This window comes from Rhinopithecus roxellana, chromosome 1 (genome assembly GCF_007565055.1).
Source record: "Rhinopithecus roxellana isolate Shanxi Qingling chromosome 1, ASM756505v1, whole genome shotgun sequence".
Lineage (NCBI taxonomy): Eukaryota > Metazoa > Chordata > Mammalia > Primates > Cercopithecidae > Rhinopithecus > Rhinopithecus roxellana.
The window spans coordinates 99,316,010-99,341,333 of NC_044549.1; the positions used below are offsets into that span (position 1 = coordinate 99,316,010).

Sequence of the window (25,324 nt, forward strand, 5' to 3'; positions counted from 1 at the left end):
TAAACCAACATATTAAGAATTGTGTGCCTCTGGAAGTCAAGTCCAATCCGAGCTATCTTGTCTTTAATACTTCTGGAGTTGCACCTATACTTTTATAGACTTTTTTGTGTGTTTTTTTTTTGAGACTGAGTTTCGCTCTCGTTGTCCAGGCTAGAGTGCAATGTCGTGATCTCGGCTCACTGCAACCTCCACCTCCTGGGTTCAAGCGATTCTCCTGCCTCAGCTTCCTGAGTAGCTGGAATTACAGGCACCTGCCACCACACCCAGTTAATTTTTGTATTTTTAGTAGAGACAAGGTTTCACCATGTTGGCCAGGCTGATCTCGAACTCCTGACCTCAGGTGATCCACCTGCCTCGGCCTCCCAAAGTGTTAGGATTACAGGCGTGAGCCACCGTGCGCAGCCTGTGACAAACAACACAGTACAACTGGGTAAACCTAAAATGGGGGGAAAAACCTGGGGGAAAAATGAGTATACTTATTTAGTTATTTAGGTCTGTTTCTTTCCATAACTTGGTAATATGTGGACATTATATTATTCTACAAGGCTTCAAGGCAAAGATCATGTTTTAAAAATAAACTTAGAGATTTCTGCTTCTAACAATATATACAGGCCTGTGTTCACATTATATTAATAAAAACTTAAAAGGTACAGATGAGCTCCTGTTAAGGGAAAAATCCAGGGGCCAAAGATAGAGGAAAGCAAAAATAACAATCCCATGAGCTGATGCTAGGGTCCCTCTGGAATAGGAGTGAAGTGAGATAGGGGTTAATAGTTCTATAACCACCAAATGTTGGTGACCATGTGGAAGCAAAGCTTAGGCCAAAGGTAGAGAGTTAGAAGAGAGACCCTCATGAAATCCAGGACCCTCAGAGGGTTACATACTGTATTTCAGTAGGTACAATCCCACATTGCCCTAGCACAAAAAGGTAGGAAGCAACCATGTCTCTCTTTGGACTCTACAAGATCCCTCTGAGTTTGTGAATTTGGGCCTGCCCTCAGACATGTTTGGAAATCAAATATATACTGTCTGCCACTGTGAAAAAAAAAAAAAAAAGACAGAATTCACAGTGATATTTGAACATATGAGGAAGCAAACCACTATAAATGAGAATCAGCAGAAACCAAAAAGGATTAGACACCCCTCCCCAAGAACTTCATTTAGTTGAAATATCAGCCAAAAACTAGAAAATAAATATGCTTAAAACTATTGAAGCTCTAAAAGAAGGAACTGAAAATATGAGAAAACAATAAGACATTGTCAAAAAGAAAAAGGCCAGGTGATTTTTTAAAAGAACCAAATATAACTTCTAGAATTAAAAGTTAATTGAAATTTTTAAAAGCTACAGGCATGGATTAAGTGGCAAATTAGGCAAAGCTGAAAAGAATATTAATGAACTGGAAGACAGATATAAGGAAATAATCTAAAATGTACTGCTTTTATGTTCAGTAATAGGATTCTCCAATCCTTTAATTGCTCAGGAGGATGATAAAGAAATTAATTAATTTTGCTTTGCTCAAAAATGTTTGTTACAATTTTAAGGACAGCTACCAAATGGACATAGGCATCCAAATAGAAGGAACAGGGGGAATTTTTAAAGAAAGACTTGATCTATTAAAAAAAAAATCAATGAAGAAGAAGAAAAAGCACAAAGAAGGATAAGTTAAAAGTACAATATTATTTGCTAAAACTAAATCAAAATATATCAATAATTACCATAAATGTTAATGAAACACATTTTCCAGTTAAGAGACAAATATTTCTGTTTGTCATATAGAAATATTTTAGGCTGGGTTCACTTTCAGGATCCCAGTACTTTGGGAGGCCAAAGTAGGAGGATCACTTGAGGCCAGGAGTTTGAGACCAGCCTGATCAACATAGCAAGACCCTCATCTGCACAAAAAATTTAAAAATTAGCCTGGTGTGGTGGTGTGCACCTGTAGTCTCAGCTACTCAGGAGGCTGAGGCAGGAGGCAGGAGATCACTTGAGCCTGGGAGGTTGAGGCTGCAGTGAGCTATGATCACACCACTGCATTCCAGCCTGGGCGACAGAATGAGACCCTGAAAAAAAGAAAAGGAGAGAGAGAGAGAAGGAAAAAGAAAAGAAATATTTTTAAAATCCAGCTATACATCACTTACAAAAGCTACACATAAAACATAAAGTAGAAATGTTAAAAGTTAAAAACTTTAAGTTGGAGGGGAGAAAGAGAACATATCAAGCAAGTACTATTCAAAAAAGCTAGCATAGCAATAGTAACATCATTAAAAAATAGACTTAGGCAAAAGAGGATAGTTAAAATTATGATACAAAGAAATACAGGAACGATACAAAGAATAACAGGAAGATATCTCTGAATTATCTAGTAATATCGTTTCAAAAAATATAAACCAAAGATTGACAGAATTGCAGGGAGAAATGGGCAAATACCTAATCATGGAAGGAGATTTTAACATAACTGAGAAGTTCACCGATATCATAACTCACCATTCAAATGCCGAGAAAAGCCTGCCAAAGGATACAGAAACTTAAACTACGTAATTTAAGGTTTGATATAATGAAATATATAGAGTACTGCCCAGATAGTTCGATGGGCAAGTTCTACCAAACATTCAAGGAACACGTAATTCCCATCTTATACAAACTGCTTCTGAGAATAGAGTGTTCAGGAATGTGCTAAATTCGTTTTACATGTCTACTAAGTATGATACCAAAAAGAGACAAGGACAATACAAGAAGGGAAAACTGCAACCTGTCTCATTAAGAATGTAGATGCAGCCGGGCGCAGGGGCTCACGCCTGTAATCCCAGCACTTTGGGAGGCCGAGGCGGGTGGATCACGAGGTCAGGAGATGGAGACCATCCTGGCTAACACTGTGAAACCCCGTCTCTACTAAAAGATACAAAAATTAGCCGGGCGTGGTGGCGGGTGCCTGCAGTCCCAGCTACTGGGGAGGCTGAGGCAGGAGAATGGCGTAAACCCGGGAGGCGGAGCTTGCAGTGAGCTGAGATCCGGCCATTGCACTCCAGCCTGGGCGACAGAGCGAGACTCCGTCTCAGAAAAAAAAAAAAAAAAAAAAAAAAAAAAGAATATAGATGCAATAGTTCTAAATAAAGTATTAGCCAAACAGACACAACAATATGCATAAAAATGCACATTATGCACAGCAATATGCATAAAAATATATCATTAGCAAGCTGAGTTTATTCTAAGACTGCAAGATTGGTTAAATGTTAGAATAGGTGTTAATGTATTACATTAACAGTTTACAGGAGAAAAATAATCATATCAACAGATGAGAAAAATGTTTGATAAAATTCAACACTCAAAATATTCAAACTAGAAAGCAGACAGGAACTTACTTAAACTGAAAAAACATAAATACCAAAACCTATAGAAACAGATACATATGTAATTGTAAATCCATGGTAACATACTTTTGAAAACAGGATTAACACAAGGATACCTGTGGACAGTGACTCTATTCATCGAAGCGTGTATTGGAAGTCCCTGCCCGTAAAGTAGGACATAAGGACATAAGGAGAAGAAACATAAGGATTAGGATGGAAAGAAATAAAGTTGTTATCATTTATCATGAGTGGATCATCCACATACAGAAAAATCTAAGAGACTCAAAAGACATTATTAATAAGAACTGAGCAACTTTTGTTGGATATAAGATCAACATATAAAAATCTATTGCTTTATTAATACCAGCACATAAATAGAAAATGCCTTTGAAAATACAGTTTTCATTTACAGTAGTAACAACAGCTATGGGATACCTAAGCAACAATTTAACATAAGACACAGTTAATTATAACACCTTATTTAACTGGTGTGAGATGGTATCTCATTGTGGTTTTGATTTGCATTTCTCTGATGGTGAGAGATGATGAGCATTTTTTCATGTGTCTGTTGGCTGTATGAATGTCTTCTTTTGAGAAGTGTCTGTTCATATCCTTTGCCCACTTTTTAATGGGGTTGTTTCTTTGTTTCTTGTAAATTTGTTTGATTTCTTTGTAGGTTCTGGATATTAGCCCTTTGTCAGATGAGTAGATTGCAAAAATTTTATTTCTTTCTGTAGGTTGCATGTTCACTCTGATGGTAGTTTCTTTTGCTGTGCAGAAGCTCTTTAGTTTAATTAGATCCCATTTGTCAATTTTGGTGTTTGTTGCTGTTACTTTTGGTGTTTTAGACATGAAGTCCTTTCCCATGCCTATGTCCTGAATGGTATTCCCTAGGTTTTCTTCTAGGGTTTTTATGGTATTAGGTCTAACATTTAAGTCTCTAATCCATCTTGAATTAATCTTTGTATAAGGAGTAAGGAAAGGATCCAGTTTCAGCTTTCTACTTATGGCTAGCCAATTTTCCCAGCACCATTTATTAAATAGGGACTCCTTTTCCCATTTCTTGTTTCTCTCAGGTCTGTCAAAGATCAGATGGCTGTAGATGTGTGGTATTATTTCTGAGGACTCTGTTCTGTTCCATTGGTCCATAGCTCTGTTTTGGTACCAGTACCATGCTGTTTTGGTTACTGTAGCCTTGTAGTATAGTTTGAAGTCAGGTAGCATGATGCCTCCAGCTTTGTTCACACCAGTTAGAATGGCAATCATTAAAAAAAATCAGGTAATGACAGGTGCTGGAGAGGATGTGGAGAAATAGGAAAACTTTTACACTGTTGGTGCGACTGTAAACTAGTTCAACCATTGTAGAAGACAGTGTGGCGATTCCTCAAGGATCTAGAACTAGAAATACCATTTGACCCAGCCATCCCATTACTGGGTATATACTCAAAGGATTATAAATCATGCTGCTATAGAGACACATGAACACGTATGTTTATTGCAACACTATTCACAATAGCAAAGACTTGGAATCAACCCAAATGTCCATCAGTGACAGACTGGATTAAGAAAATATGGGACATATACACCATGGAATGCTATGCAGCCATAAAAAAGGATGAGTTCGTGTCCTTTGTAGGGCACGACTCACAGTTGACTCACAGTTCCACGTGGCTGAGGAGGCCTCAGGAAACTTACGATCCTGTCAGAAAGTGAAGGGGAAACAAGGCACATCTTACATGACAGCAGGAAAGAGGGAGAGTACAGGGGAAACTGCCACTTTTAAACCATCAGATCTCATGAGAACTCCCTCACTATCAAGAAAACAGCATGGATAACATCACCCTAATGATACAACCTCCTCCCACCAGGACCCTCCCTCAACATGTGAGGATTACAATTCAAGATGAGATTTAGGTGGGGACAAGGAGCCATAGTATATCACTGGTTAAGCCAAGGAAACAAATTCTCTCCTAGAGCCTCCAGGAAGGAACCCAACCCTGGGCACACATTTGATTTTATGTTAGTGAGACTTACGTCAGACTTCTGAACTACCAAAATATAAGATAATAAATTTGTGTTATTTTAGGCCACTAATTTTGAGATAATTTCTAATGACAACTATAGAAAATGAATACAACTGCTTCACAAAGAAATTTTGGAACATCTACAAAGTCAATTCCTAGGGACATACCCAGTGCTTTGCCACTTAACTATGTGGTCCAGGGACCATTAATGTCACCTGAGAGCTGGTTAGAAATTCAGACTCTCAAACCCTACCTCCAACCTGTTGAATCAACATCTGTGTTTTAAAGATATGCCCAGTGACTTCTAAGCACATTAGACTCAGAAACACTACACTATGAAATATCTCTCATTTTTTGCACAGAGACAGTTATTTCAGCATTATTGATTAAAGCAACAAATAATAATAACAACATGTCTTTCAATCACAGAATGTATATAAATAAGTTGTTGCATATTTATACACTGGAATAACATATGGCTGTGAGAATAAATGAAGGAGAGCTTCTTGGAGGTACAACATCTACAAAATGTTGAATAGAAAAAAAGTTGCAAAGTGATATGTAGAGTATGATGGTATTCATATAAAATTTTAAAACATCCAAAACCATACTATAAAATGTTTATTGATACATACACATGTAATTAAAGTGTAAAAATACTTATGGAGATCATAAATACTACCTTTAGGATGATGGTTGCCTCTGGGGAGAAAACGAAACAAATGGGATGAAAAGCAGTTATGATATAAGGTTAAGTTTTGACAAATCTGGTTGGTAGGCACACCAATGCTCCTTATATTATTGCCTACATTTGTTTGATGACTTGAACTATTTCATAATTTAAAAGAAGGTATTATTTACTAATGGAATTTATAAGATTTTTGCAAAAGTTCTGCATTTTTTTTTTATTATTTGATTGGAATTCAAGTCAGCTGAAAATGACTAATCTGGGGTTTTTCCCTTCAAGGCTGTCAGAGCCTGTAGTGAGTTTTGTAACAAAATGCCACACAACAGTTTCCTGTATTAGACGGCAACTACAGTCCCTTTTAACGTGACCATTTTTAGCAGTTGATCAGTATGTCCTCATAACTAAGTTCTATGATCTAATGTGGGCTGTACAAATTGGGTATTGCATTAAAAAAATTTCTGATCTTTTAAGGAGACACTCATAGTAAAATAAACAGAAAACAAAGTAAATTGTTGAAAATTAAATTATTGAAAATAAACACTGGTGAACACAACATTTTAAAGAAAATTGTAACTATTTCCAACAACTTGTATTCTGGAGAACATGATAAAACCTGTTTTAGACTTATTCTATGAACTACATGTGGGAAAAAAAATTCTCATTTTTTATTTTCTCCCAAATCCATTCAATTTTATCCAGAATCACACTTTCATTAAATTTAGATATTGATATTCTGAAAATTCTGTCCTTCTTTCTTTAATAATTGTCTTTTATATATAGGCATGTTCCTACCATTTAATGAAGGTCCATATATGTGTAATTCATGCTTATTTGATGCTTTCTGTGTATGGCTTCTATATACAAAGTCAAATTTAAAGTAAAAGTAAATAGAGTCAAGAAAATTATTGTTCAAGAAATCCCTAGAAACAATTCCCCTGAGACATTTAAGTACTTGTGAGGATTTTGAGAAAAAAAAATCCATACCATAAAGTGATAAGCAGATGTTGCCCATATGTTGATTGCAGATAAGTTTCTATACCTTATGTAATATATTTCTTGAGGTTTTGCCATTATAAATCTAGTTGTCTATACATATCTTTGAGGAAATTATGTGTGACAAACCAGCTGAGGCTAAACTTCCCTTGAAATAGTGCAGAAATTGTGGATTTAAATTTGCATTGCTACTTCTTAAACTATTCATAAAATAAGCATGGTTTCTGTATATGAGTTGACTAAATTATGATTCTGTATCTTCCAGGAATGTGAATTCATTCCTCTGCACTTTTACTGTTGTTCAGTTTCATTTAGGTCCATGATTACAGCACTGCTTAGCTTTCATTTAAACATCATCCAAATTTTATTTATCTTCAGTAATTCCTTATTGGAACTGTTTCCTTCTCAAGGGCGTGGTCTGATTACTGTCAGAGTTCCTCTATCCCCATGGTGCATTACTCAGGAAAATTTTTCATTAGTTAATGGTGCTGATTATATCATAAAATATTTCCTTTTGTGGAATCAGTGTAAATCACATTTTAATCTCAGAATAAGGTACCATGTTATTTTTTTTTTTTTTTTTTTTTTTTTGAGACGGAGTCTCACTCTGTCGCCCAGGCTGGAGTGCAGTGGCCGGATCTCAGCTCACTGCAAGCTCCGCCTCCCGGGTTTAAGCCATTCTCCTGCCTCAGCCTCCCAAGTAGCTGGGACTATAGGCACCAGCCAGCTTGCCCGGCTAGCTTTTTTTGTATTTTTTAGTAGAGACAGGGGTTCACCGTGTTAGCCAGGATGGTCTCGAACTCCTGACCTCGTGATCCGCCCGTCTCGGCCTCCCAAAGTGCTGGGATTACAGGCTTGAGCCACCGCGCCCGGCCGGTACCACGTTATTTTTAGCAAAAGAATTGGCCATCAGTCTGTGCTATTTAATGTGTAAGTGCCAATATTATTACATTGGTAATAATGTTATTTCTGTTGCTCATGGCTTGATAAAGTCATCATTTCCTTTATTGTTCCCTTAACAGGTAACACCATGTTGTTGAGAGTGTTACCTGCTGTGTATGAAAAGCAGCCTCAGCCAATTAATAGACACCTGACAGAACTCCTGGCCTTGATGTCTCAGCTGGAACAGCCAGAACAGTACCATCTACTACGGCTTTTGCATGTAGCAGCAAAGAAAAAACAACTCGAGGTAAAAAGTACATTGTATATGTCATGGTCCACGCAACCAGCCATGTTTCTTTGTGTGTGAACAGCATATGTGCTTAGGATTTCCTGTCTCATACATTTATACATGTCCATTTTTAAGTGAAAGCACTCATCTACTTATTATATTTGTATAATGAGAAATTGGCTCATGAAATTATGGAGGCTAAGAAGTCCCATCTGTCATCTGCAAGCTAGATGCCAAGGAAAACCAGTGGCATAATTTCAGTTCAAGTCTGAAAGCCTGAGAACTGGAGAGCCGATGGCATAACTTACAGTCTGAGGACAGGAGAAGACCAATGTTCCAGGTCACAAAATCAGGCAGAGAGAGTAAATTCTCTCTTCCTCCACCTTTTTGTTCTTTTCAGGTCCTCAGATAATTGGATGAGGCCCACCCATATTGCAGGGGCAATCTGCTTTATTCAGTCAACCCATTAAAATGCTAATCTCATCTGAAATCACCCTCACAGACACAACCAGAAATAATGTTTAATAAAATACTTGGGTGCCCCATGACCCAGTCATGTTGACACATAAAATTAACCATCACAGGCCAAGCACGGTGGCTCGTGCCTGTAATCTCAACATTTTGGGAGGCTGAGGTGGGTGAATCACTTGAGGCCAGTCCGGACAACATGGTGAAACTCTGTCTATACAAAAAATACAAAAATTAGCAGGGCATGGAGGAGGCACCTGTAGTCCTAGCTACTCAGGAGGCTGAGGTGGGATAATCACCTGAGCCAGGGAAATTGAGGCTACAGTGAGCCAAAATCATGCTACTGCACTCCAGCCTGGGTGACAGAGTGAGACCCTGTCTTAAAAATAAAGACATAAATAAATAAAAATTATAAATTAAAAAATTAACCATACAGATACAGTAATAAAAAGCAACAAATGGGTCAGGCAGAGTAATGGCTCTTGCCTGTAATCCCAGCACTTTGGGAGGCAGATCACGAGGTCAGGAGTTCAACCAACATGACCAACATGGTGAAACCCTGTCTCTACTAAAAATACAAAAACTAGCTGGGCATGGTGGTGCGTTCCTGTTATTCCAGCTAGTCAGGAGGCTGAAGCAGGAGAATCACTTGAATTCAGGAGGCAGAAGTTGCACTGAGCCAAGATTGTGCCACTGCACTCCAGCCTGGGCAACAGAGCAAGACTCTGTCTCAAAAAAATAAAAAATATAAAGAAGAATTAGCCGGGCGTGGTGGCAGGAGCCTGTAATCCCAGCTACTCCGGAGGCTGAGGCAGGAGAATCGCTTGAACCCAGGTGGCAGAGGTTGCAGTGAGCTGAGATCGAGCCACTGAACTCCAGCCTGGGTGATAAAGTGAGACTCTGTCTCAAAACAAACAAACAAACAAACAAAAAAGGCAAGAGATGTGCGAATCTGTAGCTATTGTAGAATGGCGTTAAAGAAAGTTTAATGTCATCATGCAGTTCTAGGAATCTGTAGTTTCTCAGGTAAGACCAAGAGAAAGACCTACACTTAACTTTATTTGTGAATTAATCAGCCTATAGTGAGAGCAAAGGTTCATTTCTCAGATAGCAAATCAGTTGTTATTCTTTGGATTCAAGTAGAATATTATAACAATTAGGATGCTTATGATTATCAGTAATAAAACACCCAAAACACAATAGTTTCATCAATGATAGGAATTTATAGCTAATGTGATGGGAAAAAAAATCAGATGAGGTTTGGTTCAAAAATAATGTGAACAAACAATTTCTCTATTTTGATTTCTCAGATTTGACTTCTAGGCTTCCATTTTCCACAGGCTTTCTCCTTGTCATTTCCAAATACGTGCTAGGGGCTCTCTTGGCACTATGCTTCTCCTACATCTATCACTGCCATCAACACCTAACAGAAGTCTTGATATTCTGTCCGTTTAGGATACATGCTCTACCTCTAGAGCTTCTCTTGAACTGGAGGATACACAGAGAGAAACTAGAGGCTGCCAGGAAGAGGGAATTCGAAATGGATTCTTGAGGGTACCAATGTGTTATTCCGTTTTCATGCTGCTGATAAAGACATACTCAAGACTGGGAAGAAAAGAGATTTAATTAAACTTACAGTTGCACATGGCTGGGGAGGCCTCAGAATCATGGCAGGAGGCAAAAAGCACTCCTTACATGGTGGCAGGAAGAGAAAATGAGAAACCCCATGCAAAAGCAGACACCCCTGATAAAACTTTCAGATCTCATGAGGCTTATTCACTACCAGGAGAACAGTATGGAGGAAACCACCCCCATAATTCAAGTTATCTTCCACTGCATCCCTCCCACAACATTTGGGCATCATGGGAGTACAATTCAAGATGAGATTTTGGTGGGGACACTGAGCCAAACCATAACATTACATCCCTGGCCCATCTAAATCTCATTTCCTCACATTTCAAAACCAACCATACCTTCCCAGCAGTCCCCCAAAGTCTTAACTCAACTCATTTCAGCATTAACACAGAAGTCCACAGTCCAAAATCTCATCTAAGATAAGGCAAGTGCCTTCTGCCTATGAGCCTGTAAAATCAAAAGCAAGTTACATTGGATAAATACAAGTGTTCCAAATGGGAGAAACTGGTCAAAGCCAGGGGCTACAGGTCCCATGCAAGTCTGAAATCCAGCAGGGCACTCAAATATTAAAGCTCCAAAGTGATCTCCATTGACTTCATGTCTCGCATCTGAGTCACACCAATGCAAGGGTTCCATGGTCTTCGGCAGCTCCACGCCTGTGACTTTTCACGGTACAGCCTTCCTCCTGGCTGCTTTCACAAGCTGGTGCCCCAGTAGGGACACTGTGGGGAGGCTCTGACCCCACATTTCCCTTCTGCACTGCCTTAGGAAAGGTTCTCCATGAGAGCCCTGCCCCTGCAGCAAACTTTTGTCTGGACATCCAGGCATTTCCATACAGCCTCTGAAATCTAGGCAGAGGTTCCCAAACCTCAATTCTTGACTTTTGTGCACCTGCAGGCTCAACACCTCATGGAAGTTGTCAAGGCTTGGGGTTTGCACCCTCTGAAGTCATGGCCCGAGCTGTACTTTGGCCCCTTTCAGTCACAGTGGGAGTGTCTAGGACACAGGGCACCAAGTCCCTAGACTGCTCACAGCATGGGGGCCCTGGGCCTTGCCCATGAAACGGTTTTTTCCTCCTAGGTCTCTGGGCCTGTGATGGGAGGGGCTGCCATGAAGACCTCTGACATGCCTTGGACACATTTTCCCCATTGTCTTGGGGATTAACATTTGGCTCCTTGTTACTTATGCAAATTTCTGCAGCCAGCTTGAATTTCTCCTCAGAAAATGGGTTTTTCTTTTCTATCACATTGTCAGGCTGCAAATTTTCCAAACTTTTATGCTCCACTTCCCTTATAAAACTGAATGTCTTTAACAGCACCCAAGTCACCTCTTGAATGCTTTGCTGCTTAGAAACTTATTTGCCAGATACCCTAAATCATCTCTCTCAAGTTCAAAGTTCCAGAAATCCCTAGGGCAGGGGCAAAATGCTACCAGTCTTTTTGCTAAAACGTAACAAGCATCACCTTTGCTGTAGTTTCCAATAAGTTTCTCATCTCCATCTGAGACCACCTCAGCCTGGACCTTATTGTCTATATTCCTTTCAGTGTTTTGGTCAAAGCTGTTCAACAAGTCTCTAGGAAGTTCCAAATTTTCCCACATTTTCCTGTTTTCTTCTGAACCCTCCAAACTGTTCCAACCGTTGCATGTTACCCAGTTTCAAAGTCAGGTCCACGTTTTCAGGTGTCTTTTCAGCAACGCCCCACTCCACTGGTACCAATTTACTGTATTAGTCCGTTTTCATGCTGCTGATAAAGACATACCCAAGACTGGGAAGAAAAAGAGGTTTAATTCAACTTGCAGTTCCACATGGCTGGGGAGGCCTCAGAATCATGGTGGAAGGCAAAAGGCACTTCTTACATGGTGGCAGTAAGAGAAAATGAGGAATATATAAAAGCGGATACCCCTGATAAAACCATCAGATCTCATGAGACTTATTCTCTACCATGAAAAACGTTTGGGGGAAACTGCCCCCATTATTCAAATTATCTCCTATTAGGTCCCTCCCACAACATGTGGGAATTATGGGAGTACAATTCAATATGAGATTTGGGTGAGGACACAGAGCTAAACCATATCAACCAACATGTGTGCCCAGTGAATATGAATGGTTAGCCCAAGGTTATTCAATTATGGTTGTCCCATTTCTTTATAATTTCACTATCCACCACTTGAAAAAAAATCAATGCTAAAGTGAAGACTGGAACATTTGTATTCAACATCCAAATTATTCAAAGAAAAGCAAGAAAGAATAGTTGTATGCATAATTAGCCACAATAGACTGCAAGCTCCTTTGACAAGAAATGATTTCTTCTTTCCTCTGTGTCTTAGACTTTTCCACAGTATCTGATAGTGCTCAATAAACATTCATAGAACCAAACTGAGAACAAATATAGAACCAAATTAAACAAAGTGATAAATGCTTTGCAAATGGCATAAACAGAGAGAGGGGGTAATGAATTCTACTTTAGGGGGAAATAGATGCCATGAAGTCCCACAAAGGGGGTGACATCAGAGCCATACCCTGAAAAATGCATACTTTTATGTGGATGATTCAGAGCTGGGAATCTAGGATACTGGAGAGCAGAATTCATAGGAAGCTTCAGGAGATGAGACCAACAAGGATGACCAATGCCTGAGCCTCACTCCCAGGGATTTTGGTTCAGTAGGTTCAGTAGACACAACTGGGGACCCAACTGTGTCTTTTTTACAAGTACCCATATGGTGCTGCTGCTGTTGCTTCAAGGGACCACACTTTCAGTAGCAAGGCTAGAGCTCAGGCAGAGGACTGGGGAGTTCTATGTCACTGGTATGCACTGTCCCTTTTGCCCCTAGAGCAATATGTCATTATTTTTGCAAGACTGTTTCTTTTGGTGCACAATAAACTCCTTAAGGTACATAGGACTCTTATCTACATATTCATATGCACTCCCTAGTGTAGTGCTGGGTCACATAGTATGATTTGAATAAAAAGTTATTGAATTAAGAAATGAACAAATTAACAAGAGACAAAAAGAGTGAAGACATGAAGAACCAGGAAAACTCATGCTGTGAAAGGGGAAAAAGTGACTCAACAGGATCAAGGTCTAGAGAAGTAAAAAAGACAAGAGGCAGGCATTGACCTTGGATTTGGCAATTGGGGCTCATCAGTTGTATCTTTTTTACAAAAGGCAGCATTTGTGAGGTGGAGTGGGAGAAGTCAGTCATTTATTGTGGATTGCATGTGGAAGGGAAGGTTAGGAAAGGACCATGTGAGTATGGACTGCCAATTCAGGAAGTTTAGAAGAAACAAGGAGGGTTAAAGACACAATAAGAATAAGGGATTGAAGATGCGAGAGGAAATAGGAGACAGAACAAGGTGCTGGAGGAAGATGGGAAATGTATTCCAGAGCACAAGTGAGAAAACCAATTTTGGAAAGGACTCAGGACAGAAAGGATGAGCAAAACTGCCATAGAGTTTGGGTTGAGGAGTGGAGTTGAAGGATTATTGGATCACCTAGAACAGAGGTCCCCAACTGGGGAAATAACTGGGCAGCTTCCACTTCCACTGTAGAGAAGGCTAACAGAGGAGGAGTTTCCTCAGTGCTGGTCCCAGCAGGCAGGGGAGGGTGAACAATAGCACTAATAGTGACTGAGCTCATACCATGTACCAGGCACTATGTAGGTGTATCACAGACATCTCATTTATTTCCCACAACAAGCTTTTTATTTTATAAATAGAGAAGCCAAAGTTTGGAGAGATTATTAAGAACAGTGGTGGTACCAAAGGGTGATTTGGTGGCTGAGGTGGCTTTTCACATCCACTTCATCTTTATCAGCCTTTCAACTTTCATGTCCCCCACTGACCATCAGAGTCATACTACCTTCCCTAAAACCATCCTAAAACCATCTGGGCCTCACACTAGCTAGGTCACTTTCCCAAAGCCAGATAGATCAGGCCAAGCTGCAACACAAACCCAGTCTAATTCCAACCAATGAAATCTTTTGGCCTCAACACACTAAAGAATCAAGGCTGTAAGGCTATGGCTTGTGAAGCAAATGAAAGTTCCAGAAGATACAGGAGAAGGTGAGAAAGAGAGGGCAGTTGGAGGCTGGCTAGACAAGAGAAGGAGAGTAAACAAAATGAGGAAAGGGTGAACTCATGTTCTGCTAGGTATTGTGGGTGCTGCGTGTGGATCCCAGAACAAAGAGGCCAGGGTTTAGGGAGCACCTAGAGTGATGTGGATGGACCCCACCCATGCCAGGATCCTACCTGGGGAGAAGAAGTTGTAATGGGGGGGATTGTGGAGTCCTGTTTCCTGTCAGCCCTACCTTCATGGTAAAGCAGCCTCTCCACTTGCCTCCCTCAGCTCTTCGTGCTCTGTTCCTGCTGCCAGCACCCCTAGAACTAGAGTGCACCCTTGATTTCAAAGGTGCCACAGGTGGTACAATACAGAAACCACCTGATTCACCTTCTCTCTCACCCCTTCCTTAATTAGACAGTGAGCAAGGGAGATGGAAGGAAATGTGGAGAAGTGGTTTACAGAGAAGGGAAATAAGTGGCGACAACCAGAAATTTAGACTGAAGCTTTCAAGTTAAGCCTAATTCATTTCAGGCAAAAGAGGAAGCTAAATAAGGAGGCTTTGACTTTGTGAAACTGGAATTCAACTAAAGCTTCTGTTCCTGCATTAAAGCATTCCTGATGCTGTGTAACTTGGAGGTAAACTGAGTGGGCTCTCTAGGGAAGGCAATGTGCAGGGAAGTTTCTTTTTTTTTTCTTTTTTTTTTTTTTTTTTGAGACGGAGTCTCGCTCTGTGGCCCAGGCTGGAGTGCAATGGCCGGATCTCAGCTCACTGCAAGCTCCGCCTCCCGGGTTTACGCCATTCTCCTGACTCAGCCTCCCGAGTAGCTGGAACTACAGGCGCCCGCCACCTCGCCCCGCTAGTTTTTTGTATTTTTTAGTAGAGACGGGGTTTCACCGTGTTAGCCAGGATGGTCTTGATCTCCTGACCTCGTGATCCGCCCGTCTCGGCCTCCCAAAGTGCTGGGATTACAGGCTTGAGCCACCGTGCCCGGCTGTGCAGGGAAGTTTCATGTGTCCCGAATACCCTTCTCACTACTCACCCTCTGTGACCTGGGATAACATGGTTTTCCAGGGCCTGAGGATCAACAGTTGGCCCTTGAAAAAAAATTTCTCTACATAAAGCTGACTAGTCCATGAGACTGTGAAGGTAGCCTCGCTTCAGCATCCACGTATCTGTGAGCTCCAGGATATGGCTAACTGAGCAGGTGGGTCCCCTTCCTCTATCATTGCCCTCTCGGCATCCTACTTTTCAGGACACTATCCTTGTCAGATGGGAGGAGACAGTTCATGGCTAGTAATTTATAACTGGTACCTCCAGAGAATTCTCAGGATCCATTTACGGAAAAAGGCTGGGTGGTCAGTTTTCCGAGTGGCCTTTGTGAGAATCAAGTCTGTAATCTTGGCTGCTGTAAACCATGCTGTAGTCTAGCCAACGAAAGGAACAGAGTTTTGTAACACATATAAGCACATCTGTTGTTACCCCTGGGACATTAGCTTCTAGCCCCAAGCACACAGCAATGAGTGGCAGGAAGTGGCAAGGGCAGTCTTCCGGTGATGAATGTTCAGACACAGAGGAGCTGCTTTTGTGATCTGTTCCCTAGAGGAGAGAATTATTTTCTAGGATTTTCACACAACAATATAGAGCATTCTTATTCACACACCTAATCGAGGCCAACAATACTCAGGGTCCCTTTTGGTATTTATTTAAAATAAGAAGTCATTTACAGAACATTAAGAAGATGGAATGCTGGAATATATAGACTGTTCTGAAATTTAGAGCAGAACTATGGTTTTTGGAATATATAATATTTTTCAGTATGGTGGGAATTAGTAAATAAAAAGAATGGCAATCGTTTTGTAGATTTCTAGAGATTAGTAGATTCTTAATGCTAGCCAAAGTAATTACAAGATAAAACTGGGCATGAAGACTAATTGAAGAGGAAGTGTGTGCCGACACATGTGTGTGTGTGTGCATAATTGCTTTTTTTTTTTCTCCTTCAACTTTTAAGTTCTGGGGTACGTGGGCAGGATGTGCAGGTCTGTTACATAGGTAAATGTGTGCCATGGCGGTTTGCTGCACAGATCAACCCATCACCTGGTTATTAAGCCAAGCATGCATTAGCTATTCTACCTGATTCTCTCCCTCCCCGCAGCCTCCCAACAGGCCCCAATGTGTGTTGTTCCACCCCTCCCACATCGTATGCTTGTATTCTCATCATTCACCTCCCACTTATAAATGAGAACATGAGGTGTTTGGTTTTCTGTTTCTGCATTAGTTTGCTGACTATAGTGGTTTCCAGCTCCATCCATGTCCCTGCAAAGGACATGATCTTGTTCCTTTTTATGACTGCGTGGTAGTCCATGGTATATATGCACCACATTTTCTTTACCCAGTCTATCATTGATGGGTACTTGGGTTGACCCCATGTCTTTGGTATTGCAAATGGTGCTGCAATGAACATATGCATGCATGTATCTTTATAATAGAATGATTTATATTCCTTTGGGTATATACCCACTAATGAGATTGCTGGGTCAAATGCTATTTCTGGTTCTGGATCTTTGAAGAATCACCACATTATCTTCCAAAATTGTTGAACTAATTTACATTCCCATCAATAGTGTAAAAATGTTCCATTTTCTCTACAACCTTGCCAGCATTTATTTCTTCTTGACTTTTTAGTAATTGCTATCCAGACTGCCGTGGGACAGTATCTCACTGTGGTTTTGATTTGAATTTCTCTAATGATTAGCAATGTTGAGCTTTTTTTCATGTTTGTTGACCACAAGAATGTCTTCTTTTGAGAAATGGCTGTTCACATTCTTTGCCCACTTTTTAATTGGGTTGTTTGTTTTTTTTTTTCTTGCAAATTTGTTAAAGTTCCTTGTAGATTCTGGATATTAGACCTTTGTCAGATGGATAGATTGCAAAAGTCTTCTCCCATTCTGTAGATTATCTGTTCACTCTGATGATAGTTTCTTTTGCTGTGCAGAAGCTCTTTAATTAGATCCCATTTGTCAATTTTTGCTTCTGTTGCAATTGCTTTTGTGCCTGTGTCCTGAATAGTATTGCCTCGATTTTCTTCTAGGGTTTTGATCGTTTGGGGTTTTACATTTAAGTCTTTAATCCATCTTGAGTTAATTTTTGTATAAGGCGTAAGGAAGGGGTCCTGTTTCAGTTTTCTGCATATGGCTGGCCACTTCTCCCAGCACCATTTATTGAATAGAAAATCCTTTCCCCCTTGCTTGTTTTTGTCAGGTTTGTTGAAGATCAAATGATTGTAAATGTGCAGTCTTATTTCTGAGATCTCTGTTCTGTTCCATTGGTCTGTGTGTCTGTTTTTGTACTAGTACTCTGCTGTTTTGGTTACTGTAGGCTTGCAGTTTAGTATGAGGTTGGATAGTATAATGCCTCCAGTTTTATTCTTTTTGCTTAGGATTGTCTTGGCTATTTGGGCTCTTCTTTGGTTCCAAATGAATTTTAAAATAGTTTTTTTCTAATTCTGTGAAGGTCAGTGGTAGTTTAATAAGAATAGCATTGAATCTGTAAATTGCTTTGGACAGTATGGCCATTTTCACAATATTGATTATTCCTATCCATGACCATGGAATGTTTTTCCATTTGTTTGTGTCCTCTCTGATTTTCTTGAGCAGTGGTTTGTAGTTCTCCTTGAAGAGGTCCTTCACTTCTCTTGTTAGCTGTATTCCAAGGTATTTTATTCTCTTTGTAGCAATTGTGAATGGGAATTTATTCATGATTTGGCTCTTTGCTTGCCTGCTGTTGGTATATAGGAATGCTAGTGATTTTTGCATATTGATTTTGTATCCTGAGACTTTAATTGCTCAAAAAATTTATTCTTTACATAAGATTTGAAATGTTATTGCTATAAATTAAGTTATGGCACTGTCTTCAGGTGGCCATATCCTCAAGGTGCACATGGTCTGGGAGATGTATCCATAAAACTTCAATGACAAAATGCCAAACTCGTAAATAGACTGCTATGGGAGCACAGAAGAGGAAGTGACTAATTCTACCCAGGAAAAAACAGGGAATTCAGGGCTGAGGCCCTATGCTGGGCTACTTGGTTTAGAGCATTCTGTTTGGGCCCTTCTTTACTTGCACCCCCAGTTCCCATCCACTCTTTCGCCCACTAAACTCAATTCAGGTAACTGAGACCTTGGAATTCCTTTCCCAGGTATCTCAAATCTGCTTCCAGGACTTGTGAATACTTGGTCCTTGGGTCTGTTCTCCTGAGAACAAGCCATGCCAACAGTTGACCCCATATTCTTGAGAGGTAGCCTAGAAGAGCTTGCATGTGTGGACTGGGGTGTTCACATGCAGGGCAAAGCCAGGGTTGGAAATAGAAGAGAAGGTATGGGACAAGGAATGGGCACTGGGAGACATCTCTCCTTATTTTCTCTCCAGAGGTCAAACATTCTAAATTTAAACCAAGCATCACAGATTGTTAGAAAGGCACATTTGTCAGGGAGGAGGATAGAACATTTTATATAGCAGCTGAGTATTTGTGGTGTGAAGGACTCTGCTTGTACCCTACTGTCAGGTCCTGCATGTGTTAGGGTGGGTGGAGAGAAGATTTCCCAGAAGTAGAGATTTGAGATCGAATTTGAAAGTACAAGATTTCTCTCTGTGTTCAAGCCACTGTAGTGCCATGTAACTGGGTCATGGGGGAAGAGTCTGCAGATAGGCCCATCAAAAAAGACACCAGAGTCTGGAATACTATGGCACTGGAATTTTGGCCATGGGCCATGAGAAATTTTTGCAAGTCTCTAAGAGAAACCTGAGGTGATCAGATCGGAGTTTGAGGGCTATGAGTCTGGTGGCAGTGAGGAGCCTGAACAGAAGGGAGAGAGATTTGAGGCAACAAGGCTAGTTTGGTAGCTTTTTCAGCTGTCTATTGTTTACAGCCTGAACAAAGTCCATGTCAGCTTGCTCTCTGCAGCCAGAATCTTATCCTTAGTGGCTACTTGGCTCTCAGTGAAGCCCACCATTCCCTGCGTCAGGAAGGCAGCTCTCAATAAGGAAGCACTGAAGACACCAGCCTAAGGAAATGCCCTATGTTTGGAAAATAAAATTCCTTCTAATCCAAGAATAATCTATCTAAAACCCAAAGCAGACTTGTCTCTCACGTGTGGATAAACTTCAAGAAATATATATCTTTTCTATCATTATCGTAATGAACTTTAGGCTATTCGGAATTCAGAGTAAAAAATACCAACTTTTGTTGAATTTGTAAATTTGTTATTATTTAATTTACATTGTTCAGGGCTTCTCTTCCCTTGCTCGTTCTGTGGATTCAACTTTGCCCAGGTGTATGTATTTGCCTTGAGCGTCTTTCTTTCTCTTTCTGTCTTCTTTCTTTTCTTTTCTTTCTTTCTTTCCTTCTTTCTTTTTCCTTCTTTCTTTTTCTTTCTTTCTCTTTCTCCTTCCATCCTTCATTTCCTTTCTTCCTTCCTTCCTCTCTTCCTTCTTCTCTCTCTCTCTTTCTTTCTTTCTTTCTTTCTTCTTTCTTTCTTCTTTCTTTCTTTCTTTCTTTCTTTCTTTCTTTCTTTCTTTCTTTCTTTCCTTTCTCTCTTTCTCTTCCTTCCTTCCTTCACTTCTTCTTTTTCTTTCCTTCTTAATTGTTCTTTATGGGACAACAGCTAAAACCCATGCTGTGTAGCTTGGGACGTATTGCTGAAGTTTAAATTTTAGAGTAAAAGTGGCATGAGAGAAGCACATGTCACAAAGACCTTGGTGTTCAGGAAACAGGACCTGAAGAGTAAGGACAGGGAAATGAAACTTTATAGAATGGGGCAGGAAATGTGCAAGCATTTTTCATTGCTAAAAACATGAGGTTAATTATGTTGCCCTGACCTGGAGCAGCTGGCTGACACTTCTGCCATATATGCCAGGGACCTCGCGTGGCTTCTCCTGAAGAAGATACAATCGCTTCCTAATGCACAGGCAGCATTTCTAGAACTGTGCATTCATATATGCTATTTACCAGAATCTAGCCCTATTCTTTCCTCCAAAAGTACTGGATATGAATCTGAAGTTTAAATCTCTATATAGGATAATTTTAGTTATCTAGAAACTTTCTTCTTTTATGTTCTTGTTAGTTGTTTCATAGTAATACATGACAGTACATGTTTAAACATTGTGTACAACTCTTTACTATGGAGTGGGGGAGATGTTTTATTCAGATGTCACTCTATACAAATTAGATTTATCTTCCTTTGATTTGTTGCTCCAAAACTTATTAACTCGCCTTCTGGATAAGCTCTGTGTAAGGCATTAGGTATCCAATGGTGTACAAGAATGGGATGATGCTTAACCTTGTGGAGCTCTCAATCCAGCCTGAAAGGCGTCTAGAGCAGCAGTAAGAAGGAATTATGTGATGGACCTGCTCAGGGCCATTTAGGGTACAGTGGGAGCTTTCACAAGGGCACTATAGCCTGAGAAGGAAGAGGAGAGGAGCTGAGGGAGGTTTCTTAAGGAAATAACAGTTCATCTGAGGCCTCAAGAATGATCAGGAGCTACTCAAGCAAAATAGGGGCAACATGAATTCCAGGCAGAACAGATCACATGAGTAAAATCCCAGATGCAAAAGAAAATTTCTCAAGTTAAGAATTTTTTAAAAAAATTCATCATAGTTGATGTGTGATAGGTAGTGGAATCTGGACTGGGGGAAGGTGGACCAAGTGGACAAGGGACTGAATGTGGGAAGATGGATAGGAGTCAGGTATGAAAAAAAGGGCAAGTGACCGTAGGGTTTTAAGGCAGGAAAAAACACCACTGTGGCTAAATCTGAGAAGAGACTGGATGGGCAAGACTGAAGGTAGGGAGACCTGTTAGGAGGCTGTTGGAATAACCCATGTGTGGGATGCCTGGGTCAGGGATCTCAGCTCCATGTCCCCCTGATAGAGACCTTCCCTGACCCTTTGCCTCAGTTAGGGCCCTGGGACTGTCTCTTACAGAGCCCTACATTTTCCCTACATGGGATTTATTAAAATTATAATTGTTCATTTCTGATGTGATTATTTCTTTTACCGAATGTCTCCTTTACTAAACAGTGAATCTTGTCAGACTTATTGCTATTCCCATCACCTACAGCTTGCAAATAGGAAAGACTCAGTCAGTATTTGTGAATAAGTGAATGAATGGATGAATATAAAGAGAAGGGAGTGGACAAATCTGTGGGATTCTTGGGTATTGGAGTCAACAGGACTTGGTGATTGCTTGGATAACAGCTGCTGGTAAGGGAGAAACAGTTTCTAGTTTGAGTAGCCAGGTGGATAATGGTGTAATTTATGGGAAAAGGAGGCACTTAGAGCCAGAAGAGGTGGTGGGAGAAGCAGGTTTTTGGCAGGCAGTGGATTATGAGTTCAACTTTGGGCAGATGGTGCTGTGTATCAGATCTGGTTTTAATAGTGGAAGCTACATTTAAAGTCTACCCTACTCAAAAAATGACAAATCAATAAAGTAAATCAAACACAAACAAAAGAAACAAATAAAGCAGAAATATGGATGGGCAAATCTGTTTCACTTTCGTTGTTCAGCTTCCCACAGGTTTCCCTTTCTAATTCTTCTATTTTAGCAAACAAAACGGTTCTTTAAATTATCAGTATGTGACATATTAACATAGTGTCTTTATTCCACCAAAGAGTTCCATTTTCTTGGATAAATTTCACCTTTACATTCATATAAGCATTAAGAATCAAGAAAAAAAATTAAGATGTGAGACTATGGTATAAATCATTTTGCTTTAATAGTTTTATCTTATTATTACATTTTTGTGATCACAATGGAAAATTGAAGAAAATGTGGGAGATCTTTTGTGCTTTCATATTTTTATTTATTAAACATTTCTAAACTGGATTTCTCCATTTTGAAGGCTTTGATTAAAGTCAACAAGGATCTCCTACCTACTTAAATTGTCCTTTAAATTGCAGCTTTCATGGTGGTTGGAGGAAATGTACTATTCCCAATGAGGAAATAACACATCGAAACTTGACTTATGAATAGCAACACTGAAGCATTATTTTAAACTTCACTCTTCAACAGTAAGGCACAGATTAAAAGAAAAAGGAACTGAAGGCTCTGAAGATTTTATTGTAAATTTTAAATTCTAAACTTGGGAGATTTGCCTGAGTACCAGTGACGGTAATAATCCCAGAATGTGCTGAGTTCAGGTTTAATACAAAAAATTTTGCTTTCAAAATTAATTGCAATTTAATTAACTTTTCTTTTTCTTCCTTCTTTCTTCCCTCCTCCTCTCCTCTCTCTTTATAGGTAGTTCAGAAGTGTATTCCTTTCCTAATTGGGCATTTGAAGGATTCAACCCATAATGACATCACCCTAAACATCCTAATAGAGATAGCAGGCTATGAGCCAGTGGCTTTGAATGGTTTTCTTCCAATGCTGAAAGAGGTTGGTGAGAGATTCCCCTACCTCATTGGACAGATGGCAAGGATTTATGGAGCTGTTGGGCATGTGGATGAAGTAAGTTTGGTTTTTTTCTCTCCATTCCCCTGAATTGCACTGGCGCTTAATCCAACCTATTTAATCTATTGGAGCTTTATGACATACAAATATTTCCTGGGATTTCTGGGAGTTCCAGTTTATCTTTCAATCCTTTTACATGGGCAATGGCCTCTGAGTCAAGTAGCAGGGTTATATGGAAGGTTTAGGAAGTAAGTCTTTTATTACTGCTGTGTCACCTGAAGAAGGAGGGTTAAAATGGAGAGAGCACCGAAAGATTCAAGACCACTTTGCAGTAACAACAACCAATAAAAGAGCTGTATCTCATTTCAGGTTGCAATTTCTCTTAACCCAGGAGACCATCAGTAAGAACAGAATTAGATTTCATAGACTACTCTTTAATAAGAGCCTGTAGCTATCATGTCAATAAGTGCCTGGGTTCAGAATGTTTTCAGTCCTCTGACTGATGTTATTTGGGAGAGTGAGATAAATGTTTGTGGATGTTTAAAAGTACTAGGCTAAATATTTGCATAATGGCATCTTTCAGTAGGGACAACAGGATGCCATCAGAGTTTATGGGGATTAAGCAATTAAGAAAGTTTTCAGAAATTCAAGTTTCAAAGACATGCATGTCTCTCTGATGATTTTATGTTGGGATTTAGGATTTTTGTATTTTAAAATAAAAACAAATCTATAATTGACTGAGAGCTTTTCCTTGAACCTATTTATATATAATATAATTAGCTATTCAATAAATATATAATTGTCCAACTTTTAAAAGGAATTTCATACGTCATTAAGTTCAATCCCTTGATTCTGCATAGGATAAAATTTAAAACAGAAACGTTATGTGACTTACCTAAACTCAGACTGAGTTAGTAACCCAGTTAGAATTAGATCTCTGGTATCTTCGGCATCCATTTTGGAATTTTGTCTTAAAATGCATCTTTGGTGCTGTTTGATTATATTTCTTCTCAGAGTTATGGTGAACCCCTTGAGTCCTGCCTGGCTTCCTCCTGGTCGAGGCTCTTTCTTCTCTAGCTTTCCAGAGGAGGGCAGGAGAACTGAGTTCCCAAGCCTGCACCTATCAACGTGAGGATGGATCTTGAAAGGGGATTTCTCTGGTGTAGATGTATTCTTAGTATAATCCCTTTCTGTGCACTGCTGTTGGGAATGCCTCGCCACACTCTGCCTTCTGTTAATGCTTTCCCCTGCCTGTCACCTTTTCTGCCAAGAGAACCCACTGGTATGCCCGAGTGTTATTAGGCCAGCTTCGCCTGACAGCTGTTTAACTGAATCTGCTGACCTTGCAGATCTTTGCAAGGACCAAAGAATTCAACCTCTGAGGTGTGAGGCCCTGGAATCTTTAAAAAGTAAAGTCTTTCTGCATTTTCATGGTAATTCTTTTTGTCAGAAATGATTCATTAATGTATAGTAATGCACATTGGTGTTGACTAAACTCCCATGGAAAATGTAATCTGTGAAAAACAAAAAGCAGTAGCCACATGCGGTCTAACCACATGCAATTATGTCACTGTCAGTTTGGCTGAACTAAGGCTGTATCCATCTATTCTTGCACTGCTATAAAGAAATAGCTGGGACTGAGTAATTTCTAAAGAAAAGAGGCTTAATTGGCTTGCACTTCCAAAGGCTGCAACAGGAAGCATGATGCTGGCATCTGCTCAGCTTTTGGGGAGGCCTCAGGAAAACCTACAATTGTGGTGGAAGGCAGAGGGGAAGAAGGCACCTCATGGCCAGAGCAGGAGGAAGAGAGAGTGGGGAGGTGCTGCACCAGATCTCATGAGCACTCACTCACTCTCATTAGAGCAGCAGCGAGGGGGAAATCCACTCCCGTGATCCAGTCACCTCCCACCAGGCCTCACCTCCAACACTGAGGATTACAATTTGACATGAGATTTGGGTGCAACACAGATCCAAACCATATCAAAGGCTAACCTGAAAGAGAACAGTTCATTTGGTGACATTTGTGTGACTCTCGGTGGGTACTAGGAGAAGGAGAGGTGGGTCTAAATAACTTGAGGAACAAATTATTTCAGAATTCAAATTTGCTTGCTTTTTCCCCCAAAACAAACAAATCTTTCTGGTGGTTCTGATTCACCCCCCGCCCCCCAGACCCACAGCAGAGAACAGTTGTAGATCAGATAGTTACCAAGTGTATCTGGATATCAGGGTTATGTGAGGAGCTTTAAAACCATGTCAGTCTTGGACCCCATAGAATGCCTACTAAGTCATAATCTCCTGAAAAGAGAACCAGAAGTCTAGATTTATAGGAACCTCTGTCAGGGTAATTCTGATGCAGCTATTTGTGGATCAGTATTTGGGAACTCCAGACAGAGAATATTTAAAGTGCTTTCTCTGTTAGATTTAGAATCAGGCCTTGCCCATCACCCATCATCCTGTCCTCCTCTAGCAAGCTATTGCTAATCAATTTAA

The 25,324-nt window shown here is 40.1% G+C and overlaps 1 protein-coding gene across 1 annotated transcript in view; it reads left to right on the forward strand.

Annotated features, from left to right (window-relative positions):
* VEPH1 (ventricular zone expressed PH domain containing 1) overlaps positions 1 to 25,324 on the forward strand; it is a 263,608-nt gene that overhangs the window by 66,985 nt on the left and 171,299 nt on the right. Inside the window, exons 5-6 of the mRNA XM_010365910.2 lie at positions 8,076 to 8,242; positions 22,682 to 22,891. Of these exons, the coding sequence (XP_010364212.2) occupies positions 8,076 to 8,242; positions 22,682 to 22,891 (377 nt within the window). The remainder of the gene's footprint in view (positions 1 to 8,075; positions 8,243 to 22,681; positions 22,892 to 25,324) is intronic.